This window comes from Rhipicephalus microplus, chromosome X, assembly GCF_043290135.1.
Source record: "Rhipicephalus microplus isolate Deutch F79 chromosome X, USDA_Rmic, whole genome shotgun sequence".
Classification (NCBI taxonomy): Eukaryota; Metazoa; Arthropoda; class Arachnida; order Ixodida; family Ixodidae; genus Rhipicephalus; species Rhipicephalus microplus.
This window is the reverse complement of record NC_134710.1, coordinates 332,423,252-332,436,367: the sequence shown is the minus strand read 5'-3', so window position 1 is coordinate 332,436,367 and position 13,116 is coordinate 332,423,252. Positions and strand designations below refer to the sequence as shown.

General features: G+C 42.8%; 1 protein-coding gene across 1 annotated transcript in view; it reads right to left on the bottom strand.

Annotated features, from left to right (window-relative positions):
- The window catches only part of LOC119161241 (cytochrome P450 4c3), a 100,474-nt gene that overhangs the window by 35,561 nt on the left and 51,797 nt on the right, over nt 1-13,116 (bottom strand). The window contains exons 4-7 of the mRNA XM_037413615.2: nt 12,707-12,897; nt 10,119-10,188; nt 9,913-10,039; nt 7,814-7,984 (exon numbers count right to left, since the gene is read on the bottom strand). Of these exons, the coding sequence (XP_037269512.2) occupies nt 7,814-7,984; nt 9,913-10,039; nt 10,119-10,188; nt 12,707-12,897 (559 nt within the window). The remainder of the gene's footprint in view (nt 1-7,813; nt 7,985-9,912; nt 10,040-10,118; nt 10,189-12,706; nt 12,898-13,116) is intronic.

Here is a 13,116-nt window from a genome sequence, read left to right as displayed (position 1 = left end):
CGAACCGCACCACGAAAGCGTGGACAATTTAGAAGTGGTCCTTATTGGCGCGCCAGCAGATGCCGGCTGTGGCCCAAAGAACAAGTCAGAACCGAGAGTTGATAAACAAACAAAATTATATTCTCAATAATGGCAGATCGAAAACAATACACGAGTATGCACACTCCACAATAGTTGAGTACAATATGTCACCAATCAACCAACGTACTACACAGTACAATCAGCCACACACAAAACAACGGACACAGAGAACAATTCACACTACAATGCAGTCGCATGCATTTAGCAACCAAGACACTTAAAGACTAAAGAGATAGAAAACCTATTCAGTCCAAAGTCCTTGGAACAAAAGTCTGAATGATACTCTTCCGAGAATCACTCACTCAAAATCAAGCGTTGTTGTCGTTCCGCTGCCCCCTGAAGTTTCTCTTCCAGGAAACTTCGCCGAAGTTTCTCTTCCAGGAAACCTCGCGTCTTCAAATGGCCACTCTCCAAGCTTCAAACTTCTTCGCCGGAAACACGTCGGCTTCACACACGCAGCTGTTGCCACGCGTCTTCGCTCGATAGCGGTAAACACACGCTCTTGCCTGTAGCTCGAGCCTTCACCCCTCAGGTGGAAATCCTCTTCTTCTCCTGCTTTGTCGCTACGGACAAAACCTTCGCCGACTACACGGCGCGATACCCAACGCGCTCTGGCGCTAACTTCCGTCTTCTCCTGCTTTGTCCCTACGGACGAAACCTTCGCCGACTACACGGCGGGATACCCTACGCGCTCTGGCGCTAGCTTCCGTCTTCTCCTACTCTCTCGTCTCGGCTGCTCGATTAAATACCTTCCGCGCGAGATTCCAGAAGGTTCTCGTCATTTCGTCGGCGCGATACGCAGCGAAGGCTGGGGAGAGGGCAAGACGATTGGAATGCCCTCCGCGATGGATGACTCAACCCGGCGTGACCACGCCTCTTTCGTTCTAGAAATTTCGCGGGCTTGCTCGGCCGCCGATGTGGGATGAGGAGGTTCGTCGGCGAAGCCACGCTTCCGAGGGGAGAGCGCGTGCCCGGGGAGCCTTGGACGTTTGTTTTCTTTTTTTTTCTTTTGACCTTCCGGCGTCACTCCCGCGCGTTATCGCAAGAATTTGGTGGCGCGCCCATTTTTAGCGCTCGTTCTGTGACAGAAGTCATATTTTGTTTAGTGTGCGCGTATATCCGAGAATCGAGTGTGTGGGCCTCTATCTTTTCATGACTCGCTGGTGTATTGCACGATGCCTATATATTCCAATATCGAACTCCGTACGAGTAACTTAAGAGGGCAAGTCTCGCATCCACTATTACCGCAATGTATCCGCAATTACCATTTGTACACTGAATCAAAGGCGGTTTTCAATCCAGCTTCCACAAAGGCTTCAAATGTTGACAAGTCTATACAACCAGATACGCCCTATGGCAACATGTTACCTTAGCACTTAGATGACAAGGTAATTAGGAATATGGTCGCGAAATCGTGTTTCTAATTCAGTACACCAATAAACGTTTCAGGCGAGGCATTCTGATGCTAAAGTGACATCCAGACCGCTGCTATTTCATTATCCCCTGAATAACGTCGGAGAGCCATCGTCTATATAGAATGTGTAAACTATGGTTGGAGACCGACGATACTGTAGAGTTCAACTATGCATTTGCACTTTCCTATACAAGAGGATGAGCACTGAAACCTCTCGGGATTATACGGTGGGTCGCAAGTTATCATAAAATAGTTAAAAAGCATTTATTACTCTGATATTATTATTATATGAGGTTCAACATTCCAAAACCACGATATGATTATAGGGGCCCATTAGTGGAGCGCTCGGGTAATATCGACCATGTGGTGTTTTTCAAAGTGCACTAACAAAGAACAGTACCCGAGCCTCTACAATTTCCCCTCCACTGAAATGCGACCACGGGCGGGATCAAACCCGTTACCTTTGGGTCAGCAAAGGAGCATCTTAGCCATTGATATACCATAGTGGACAGCCTCTAATCCTCTACGTGTCTTGTTTAGAAGATGTAATCTGCGAAGAGTGGGAAATATAAATTCTTTAGACTAAAGCACATGGTGGTTCTCACAATGGGAAGGTATATATTGATGGAGAATAGTTCTCGAGCTTTTTGGCCAAAGTGCACATTGAATGGATCCGCCGCGAAAAACACGGAAGTGCTGAAGGAAAGGCATGCAATGCAAAATTTGCGGCTGTCAGCCTTAATTTCAGGCCTGGGAGTGTGCTGGAAGGCCATAAAGACAAGCTAACACTCAAAATGGCTGAGGAGTATCAGAAAATGTTACTATGAGTGCGTGAGCCAGCCTTCGGTGGCTCTGCATGAAATAGAATTTGCACTTTTGGCAGAGTGCGGAAAGTCCCTATACCTCTCATGTATTCGCTCTCGGCAGTGCACTTTTACCACTGGCGGTTGTCAGGCATCGTACTAGATATAAATCACGAAGAGAAAATTTATTTCATGACGTCACTGCTGAGGTGCCCAAATACAGGGAAAGGAAGCAAAATGGCGACGAGGAGGCTTGCCGCGGAAGCCCTCCTTTCTTACTTCGCATACAAGCGGATGGCGCTCGTGCCTTCTTTCAGGTCCGCGGGCCGCTTGGGCGACGCGGCCATTCGTAAAATTTTGTTGATCTTCTTTTCTCTTATTTTGTTCATGTTTTCCGAAAACGCGAAAGTTAGGCTGACTGATTTGTTAGAAAGTTGAAACTCGATTGGCACAAATAAAAAAAAAACTTATTTATTGCACGTTTTTATTGATATGTGAGGTTTAACATCCCAAAAGCACTATGTGATTATGAGAGACCCCGTAGTGGAGAGATCCGGAAATTTCAACCACCTGGGGTTCTTTAAGGTGCACCCAATTCTCAGCACACCGGCATACAAAATTGCCGCCTCCACCTAAATATTGCACGTTTTGTATAAAAAAATAGACATATACGTAGTGTCAAAGCGTCAATCTATAAAAGCAGCTTTAACTTACAACTGGCATACGAGCATAATGAGGAAACGTTAAATCCAGATTATCCGAACCAATGCGGAAATTATGAGGTTGCGAGTACAAGTCATATTTGACTGAATCAAGTTTGTCATGTCGGCGGGCGTATTTTTCTTGCAGAACATGAGTACCAAACAAGACTGAATTTCAGAGGTATATGGGGAGGCTTGAAGCAATGAAAAATTTTTCAAGGGAGGACATAGCTTAAAACAGTGTATTGGCAAGCTGACTTGTTCACTTCAGGACAACAGCATCGCCTTGACGAAAAAATTTACTTGTCAAAACGTTGGCTCCATCAAAATTATCTGTAATAATTTTCAGAAGCTTTAGTCCATCACGTGTATTTGAGTGACACTATTTGAAGTAGTACAAGTTGCCATTGGAACTTGAAGTTAGCAACGTTTAACGCTAGATTCTTATCGAGTGAGGCGAGTCTAGCTGTACTATTCGAGGAGCTAGAGGGTGTTAAATGGGATGTAATAGGGCTCAGTGAGGTTAGGAGGACAGATGAGGCCTATACAGTGCTACAGAATGGGCACGTCCTTTGCAATATGTGAGCTGGCTGACAGAAGAGAACTGAGTGTGGGGTTTCTCATCCACAGAAATATAGCTGGCAGTATAGATACTATAACATTAATGAAAGGGTTGTAGGTATCGTAATTAAACTCAATAAGAGATACAAGATACAGGATACAAGATATAGGAGCTTGGCTGACATCTCCACCAATTAGTCAAGCGACGCTGCACTTCTGTCTGTCCAGTCAGGCTTGCAGAGAACTGGGTTGACTCATATGTACTCATTCCATATAAATACCTGCTCAAATAGTGGGTCCAAATTTTTGTGCTCACCCGTTGTCTTAGGAAATGCTGAAAACGTTCGCGGAACCAGAAATACCCGGGTTAGCATACCACAGAGCCGTGGAAAACATGCGTTTTTCGATCGAGCCATCTACGACGAATGCATGCTTCACTTGTTCGGCGTAGCTCACTGCGGCTTCCATTCTTTGCCCACCACAACTTTGCCTTTATCCTTCCCGTAGTTGACACGCCAACCGAACGAGATAACTTAGCGTGATTCAACTTCTTATATCGCTGAGCGAGGGGCGAGAATGAGTGGAGGCAAGTGCTGCGAACGAAAATCAAACACTTCCCGCGCTTCGGCTGATTTAAAATGCATGAATTAATGAATAAAAAAGACATATAAACAAAAGAGAAGTTCTTCATAGGGAAAGTGCTACTAATGCAAGTCAACCACTTGCCGCGGTTCGGCTGATTCTAAATTCACGAAATAAGGAATTATAAAAGACCTCTACACAAAAGAGAAGCTCCTTACAGAGGTATGGAGTTTTTTTTTGTAAAAACGTGCGAAAGCCAATAAATGCGAAAAATCACATAAAATTCCCTCCGTTCAACCGGATCTTAGGATGCCCGGCAACCGCTACGAGCGTGCGTGTTCGTTGAAACCCGAACTAGCGTGACGTTTAGTGTCTTGATTATTATCATTGTGCCTTCCTTTGTCAAGTGAATGACGTCTGTATGATTGATTGTTTTTCTATATATATATATATATATATATATATATATATATTTATTTATATATATTATATATATATATATATATATATATATATATATATATATATATATATCATGTGTGTCGTGAGCAGAACGTTTTCAAATCAGTTGGTAGTCAGCACTTTCGTGCTTGCGCTGCAAATCCTTTCAATAAACAGAATGATCGCGATACATTGTCGGGGCGTATCTCACACGGTTGCTCATGGACACGTTAAGTAAATAAAGAAATATTACTAAAATAGCAATTATTTATTTTTTATTTATTTATTTTCTATTAACAGTTTTTCTCAAGCAAGATGAAGCAATGACACTGATTAGGATGCCATGAAACTCTCCCTGTTACTGGAACAGCCTCTTTGGAGGCTTCTCGCGGGTGGTGTATGGTATAGACCACCGCTGTGAATATGTTAAAAAAAAAAACGTGGAGGCTCACCATACAGTTGTTAAAGCAGATTTTGTATTGCGACAGTGAATGTTAGTAACCGTGCAGCTGTGACTTGCTATGCTGAAAACTCCTGCATAGAAAGTGTTGATGTATTCTCCTTACCCCGGTGTAAGGACACAAATCGGATTTTTCATTCTGGTTAGCCTTCCTGTCTTTCTTGACCCTTTCCTACCATTCTCGCTATGTACCTGCAGCAACCAGCTGTTGTTATTCAAAGATACGCTGTCAGCCACCATAGCAAAGATGAAGCTACAAAAAAAAAAGCGAGATAAATTTCTTTGAAAGAAAGTTTTAAAGACGATAGTGTTTATTGGGGACCTTCGACGCAAAAATATTGGTCTGTCTGTCAGTCCATTTGTCTGTGTGTCTACCCTTAACGGTACCGGGTACTTCAAACGGCATCAAAGGGTATCCCAAACGGCCGACCCCATCCGCAGCGCCCACCAATATTGCTCAAGCTTGAGCATTCATACTTGTCCGATTGCCAATTAAAAAGCTATTATCGCGCATATCTGAGGCACCACAACAACACTTATATATTCGATATGTGCGTCTTTTACTAGAAAAGGCATACATAAGTTATTCTACGGACCGTAGCATTTATCACGCAGCGCTGACCATCGAACGCTTGCACGAAAAGGGAAGTATTTCAAACACTTTGCTAAGACGACACGGTGGTGGCACCTACCCGTCACCTAGCTTGTGTTCTACATCTTATCACCTCAGAGACGGGCCCGCACGCCCGTCTCAGAGCCGCGCGTTTCCTTGTCCAAGTACGTGTGACGTGACTTGGTGCGCTCGTTCGCTTCCGCTGCATGCTCGAGGCACTGTAACGCAGCGCCTCTAGAATATCATTCACCAATTTTCTTGCGCCGAACATCAAATAAACGTTTTGTTCAATCTCTCCAGACGCAAGACTATCGTCTTTCCACTACATTTGCCGATTACCATGCAGATACGGGGCCAATGTTTTTTAAAGCAACTTCTTAAATCAAGTCCCGATGAGAGCCTACAGACGGAAATGAAAACACGAACAGTAGAAAGTGCCTCAGACCGGCTGGCCGACGTTTTGATAAGAGCTAGGACTCATCTCTGAAGAATGCACCTTGTCATCTTTGGCGTGTTGACGTTTAGGGGTTCAGTGCTGACGTCATGTCCAGTGGTGGCGCGGGTCGCTGTTGGCAATCACCATTTGGTAAAAAAAAATGTTAGGCCTGCGCGGATGGCGCAGCACAGTCACAGACATGGTCACAGCGAAAACTAGAAGGGCGGCCTCTGTCTTTTCAAAACAATAATTGGGTAACTACTGCAAGCACACTTGCTTGATAGCCACCACGGCATTAATACTAAATTTTTGGGCAGTAGGCCGGCATTCGCTATGCTATTTTTCGTCATTCTTCTGAGAAGCGTGGAATCCGCTAAACACCTGCAAGAAATTTTGTTCCAGTTGTTCATGCAGTGGCTGACAATGATGATGAATTATGGGTGAAGTGAGTCTGCGCCACAGGTATTAAGCTAACAAGAAAAAAAGCTTTTGTAATGGGTTGGAGCACATGACCCACTCTTTACGCTATTCGCATTGTGGGACAACTGGTTGTTATTTCGCTGTTTTAAAACTTTTTATAAGTCGTAATAACGCATTTGCTTTCCCGACATCATGCCTGCCTAAGGCAAGATTGCCAAGAAGTCCCAGGCGTCGGCGTAGCTCAGTGGTTAAATTCTGGGCCGGCACAACGCATACCCGGGTTCAAGCCCCATTGTGTCACTGGTGCTAGTTTTTTTTTCTAATTTAGTGCGATGTGGTCCCGGACACCGGCGGTGGCGGTGGCGAACTGCGCGTGACCTGAGTTAGGATCTCATAACAACTTTTGCTGTGAAACACGCCAACGATGACAAGGCGCCTTTGGAAACTCTAGTTTCCCCTGTCGTAACGTCAGCCAGTCTGTCTGAGGCACTTTCTTCGGTTAATTCGGCCTATCCCCACTCCTTAACGGAAAATTTGTGTTTATCCGGCAATCCAACCCAGCACCAAACTCATTGCGAGGCAGTCACTCGGTCATCCGAATTAATTTTTGCGTAGGTTTGGCTGGATGACAGCTGTTTCCTTTGGTGAACCTCTTTTTAGCTTTTTGGCTAGCTTGGAACTCGTCTGCCACCTGTTTAGCCCTGGTCAGGGTTTTTGCGGATAGGTCTTGGAGCCTTCGCCATGGGTAACTGGTTGGTACATCAGCGCAAAGGGCACAAGACACCGCTGCACCCACCAAGTAACCTTGCTTACGTGATCCTAAGCAAGCTCCCAAACAGACAGAACTCTGTCGATGTTTGCCTTCAAGACAACTCTCCTACGCACTGTCGGCGATAGCCTGCCGTTGAGCTAGAACTCGTGTATTATCGACTTCGGAGACGTTCATTTTGGGGAGGAGATTGCAAAGGGTTTTTCTGTAGATGTTTACGCTCGTGTTGAAGAACCTGAGGTAGTTATTAGGAAGTCTTTCATTAATACCTGTAGCACAGGCATTTTAGTACTTCTAAAAGATGAAAAAAAAAATCGGCAAATATGTTTTAAGCAGTCTTCAACACAACAAGCAAAAAAAATCGTCGCGCCGAATTTTTTCTATTTCGGCTTGTGCTCGGAAACTAATCAAAAAGAAAGTCACGCAGTCCTTATTTGTGGACATGAATGTAACTAGATGAACTTCTTATGCAACCGTGTACTTGCTCAACATTTCAAATCAAATCACTATGTCGGCGTACATGTTGACTCACCGCGAAGAGGAACGTGTTCACTTCTTCTATGATGTCCTGTTCTGAGAGGGTAGAGTCCTCCATGTGGTGTTTCAGAAGAACATCCAGAAACGCGTTGGAATATTTTAAGTTTTGATTTTTTCTATCACCATTTTCCTTTTGTCTGAGTATTTCTTTCCGCTTCCTGATCACCTGAATAGTAAAAAATAGAACAAAGAAAATCGAGCGAAATTAGAATAATGCGCACTGCTTAAAAAAAACAGATGAAAGCAGCGACTCAATCTCAGAGAAGTTTTCGAGAACCTGCTCGTAAAATTGCGGCTCTGTAAAGTAAACCATCCACAAAATGAAGCCAATAGTGTGACTTACGCTTGTACATTTGTAATGGGTACGTACAGTACTTACAGGCTAAAATGTTGCTTTTTATATTTTTTTTATGGTAACGATGGCTAGAAGTAGTTGCTGGTGATAACCGCTTCGTGTCGTTGTCAATATGGCCGCTAAAGCTAATGCTTGCTCTGGTATAAGTGTTCGAGTAAAAATTACACCGTTATGACGCTAAAAACAAAAACATGATAAACGTTGGTATTTCAACCCGTCAATATTCTACCAAACGTCATATAGAGAGACTTGCGGCTTCTGGCCTATTAGCTTCGTTCCCAATGATTGGCATACTGCTTCCCATGTGCTGAGTTTCAGTGGTATTCGGATTCTTCAGAACTGTTGCGTGCAGCATTGAGGCTACAGTGAGAGCTTAAGGCAAGTGTTGCGGTTTTTTAGCTTCTACTTCCGTACGCGTTTCTCGTTGACTATAACTGCTCGCAAAGCATGTAAGCATCTCACTCACAATACCATATGAATAAAAGTAGTTCGAGCTCTTATAACTTAGTGTTTCGTACTTGTCTTACAGCTGACAGTGGCTACCATACGAAGAAGAGCAATGTCAGAGGACTCTCAGTGTTTCGGTTTTGTTTGCGAGTGTATATGGTATCTACAATCTTGTTGTGGCAGCTGTGCCGTTTTTGTTTATATCGAACGTGCAGCCGGATATAGCGCAGCACTCATAACTCTTCTCTGCAGATTGACGTTTCTGAATTAAAAACGAGAAAGAGGCTTTGGAGTGTCCATCATTCATAAGGAAGCGGAAGCATTATCACGTGTAATTTAAACTTGACGATTAAAAAACTATGAAACCTTCTTTCGGAGCGCAAAACAAAAGAAAACTTGTGTGTACTGTCTGACGGCGTAATGATGCGGGTGAATTCAATTTATTTGTTTGCTTAATACGTGATTCTTTTCTGATACTTATTTTGGCAACGTTTGGCTTATTCTCTAATGCAAGGCTGCACGACACACTCAAAAGTTTATGACTGTGATGAATTGTTGTTTTTAAGATTAGCCGAAAAGAGAAACCAGAATGGGGTCAAATTTTATCGCAACATAAATCACGTCTGGGTCTTTCTTTTATTAGAATTCCTTCTGACCAGAGCATGTCGATTACCGATTGAAACATCCACTCAATAGATTAGTTTGTAATAAAAGAAGTCAGACCCTCAACCTGTCTGAATCAAAGTGGGTGAAATCCACATGTAATTAATAGGCGTGTTTCAAAAGACTTCGTAACCAAAACATCATTCATAGTCACCAGCAATTCGCTCTGTAATTGACAAGTTAATGTGCTGTTGCTCCTTTGTCTAAAACTATAAATACAAATTTACAGCAGGGAAGATAGGAATGCTTATTGAGGTTTGTTTAAAGAAGATTACGCGCCACATTAGTCAAGCAAAGCATATACGCCTTACTTCGTGCACATTCTAGAAAAACAAAGAAAAAAAAATAGTAACCTGCTTTTGCGACTCAAAAATTAAGAAAGAGTGTCGGGTAGTATAAGAAGTATGTCCGTAAACGCCACGTTCTCGAACCTACAAAGGGTGGCACAAAATAAAAGAACATTTCCGAGGGTTAATTAGGTTGACAAAATATAGCCTATACGACCTATCAACTTATGTGCCCGACGACGACGTTTCTAAATGCTCTTCTGTGCTCACGAGGAGAGAGATACCAGTCACCGTGATCCATTGCTTATCCGGAATGAATGTGTGGACGGCCCACGAGCGCACCTCATTGACAAAGTTGTTGAGATCCTTGGCAGCCTTCGTAAATTTTCTCTTCTGGCTGGAAAGGTTGTACGCCGTGTTCCACCACAACCATGGCTTGCTCAGCCTCTCCATGCCACAGTTCAGCAGACTGCAAATGCCCGCAGCGAGACCAAAAAAGTTCACTCAAGTATTACTTTTTTACACGCAGAAATCTTGCCTCTACTTACGTATGCAGATTTTTAACGTAGCTATGTTGAGTGGTCCCCTGCGCTCCCAAGTGTATGCCCATTGATGATTCTAAGAGAGATAATGAAATGCATGGTATAGATAAAAGAAACGTGTCAAGGCATCGCAAAAGCTAAGGCACGTTGTTCTTTCACGGCCTATTGATGCTTTAGTTCTTTTTATTTGCAGCAAACGATGTTCGATAGCCGCAGCATTGATTGATGTGATTTATTGATCTGTGGGGTTTAACGTCTTAAAACACCCATATGTATATGAGAGACGCTGTATATAGTATAGGGCTCCGGAAATTTCGACCACCTGGGGCTCTATAACGTGCACTCAAATCTGAGCATACGGGCCTACAGCATTTTCGCCTCCATCGAAAATGCAGCCGCCGCAGCCGCGATTCAATCCCGCGACCTGCGTGTTAGCAGACGAGTACCTTAACATATCACCACGGCGGGGCTTTTAGCCGCAGCAGCGTAACGCGAAATAACTCTCTTCATACGCTAGGGACGTTTTCCATTTTGTGAACTCAGATATATTTCAATTCTTTTTGTCGACTCAGATGTGTTTAGTGAGGTTGACTGGTCGACTAAGTAAGCTAGTTTTTGCTAGCCGGCGAGTTAGTAGTCGAACTATCGCACACTAATAGAGGACAAGACACTCATACACAAAAAAGTTTATTGCAGTTAGAATGATTTGATTATCTTATATAAATATAATGAAAAGCTTCACTTGTATATTTTGTTGTTAATTCTGCGTACGTTGGCCTTCCCATATTTTTTTTAAATTCACCAACGAAACTATTGTGTCCTGTATTTAGTACTTTAAGCCTCTCAAACGTTGGCCATTCGACTGAATTGCAGCATTTCATTATGTGACAACTTTTAATAACACTTAAGTACGGTTTTTTAAACTTTCTCGTTATGGCAAAAACTGAACTAATAGCTTTGCTACTGCACCAGCTAATAATAACACTTGTCTGTGTATTTTTCTTCAATAAGCTTGGATGGAATACGTTGCCGCGGAACAGGGTCAGATCCACTATCATTTCATCGTTGTCAAAAATCAATCTGATCTATCAATTGATGTTCGTTCGTTCAGCGTAGTATCACTGTGTTTTTTCTTTTACATTTTTAAATGAACTTCTTTGCTAAACGATGGCACCTGTATATCCAAGCTAAGCCAGGAAATAAATTATGCTCACCTGTGATTACGCTCACGGTCTTAGTATATACTCACGTGTAATTCAGCTTTTGGGCATCAGTGCGGAAGCATGTGCACTGAATTTCGCAATAAACAACGTAAATTATGCCTAGAACAAAGTTATGTTTAACTTCAACAAATGTGTTGTGCATGTTTGCAATTGTAATCAATAATAATTATTGCAATAAAATATGCCCGAATGCGGGCATTTAAGGAACGTAGTACTTCATTGAAGTGCTCTTAAAAATAATGTATTGTGATATCCTTTCGGATAGGCTAGCATCAGGCTCCTTGTAATAATGATTACACGAACAATGCCTGCAGAATGCATTTATTTTATCCATTCCAATGTAAAGAAACAGCGCTCCCTTGAAATGTTTTCACCGAGAGCTATAAATCCTGTTTGAATTCGCTCACTTCTCTGAGCTCAAAACAAATTATCCTAATAACGAGGCCTCACACAGTACCAAATCAATGGTTTTTTTTCTTTTTCACTCTACAAGCAGACGCACTTATTTCTCGATCCTTGGCCGAATTCACAGAGCTTATCTTTTTTATGAGGGATCCTCGCGAATAACTGAATTTCTTCGCAATTAATATGTCTAGTGACAGGATCGGCTAGAAGTGCTTCTTACGAAAATTTCTTGACTAAGAGGTTTGTGTGAATGCCAGCCTCTATCGTTTTTAACTAGACAGCAACAAGTAAACAACAGCAAGGTAAATAGGTATGCAGATGACATGGTATACGTCAAAAAATATTGTAACGCATGTTTTCCCAATAAAACTGTCTGGTGAAAATTGCCCGTCATGTAACATTCGCAGAGTTCGGTCACACCATATTGCATTACCAGCGTCCTTCACTATCATACTAACAGTTGATTCAGCGGTAACAAATGATCACTTCTTATAGAGCCGCAGGCAGACATACATGAGTGGTTGAATAAGTATCAACGTTAAATTATCAAAAGCCTTGCTTTCGCACACTGCTTTTGGCTGTTAAATACGCACCAGGTGCACTACGCTGGTTCTACGCGCCATGAAATATACCCGCCCTGGTAGCTTAGCGGCTTCTCTGTTGCGTCCATAAACTAGAGAAAGCACGTTCGATATTATGCCATGGTACACGTCTGAGTAGATATGGCTTTTAGATAAGATCAAGAGGTAAGTTCACCCTAGAGGTCCATTTGGTTGCACATTTACAAATCACAGGTGGTTAAAAATAATTCGGAGTTATTAACTATGGCGCACCACTTAATATTATCTTGGTTTTGGCACATGAAACCCCAGAGTACATTTTTGTTTTGTTTTTGTGCGTTGAACCCCGTTATTTTTTTCACTACAATCATGATTCGCCGACATAGTTTATAGGCTTGGAAATTACCACAGAGCACGTCCAGTGTACAGTGTGTCATCATTGGAAACAGGTCGACGAAGTCTAACTGCGAAGAGTCTCTGATCTTCTGCAGCAGTACTCGGGCTTGTTCGTTGAATATACCTACGCAGCTGTCGAGGACGCGGAAATGGAATGCCGGAGTGAGAAGCTTCCTTCTTGATCGCCACTTGTTGCCTGTGCTGGTAAAAAAATACATGACAAAGCTTTGTGAAGTTCTCTCTTGGGTGTAGTGGAGTAATTTATGACTGGCTAGTTCTACGCAAAGGAAGAGGGGGGGGGGGTCAGCAAGGCACAGTGTTTGGAGCTATCAGTGGAGGAAAATAGTCATGCTGGGCATACGTAGAAAAACAAAAGTGAAATCAAAAATGCTATTTATGGACGATGCTAATATACAACCT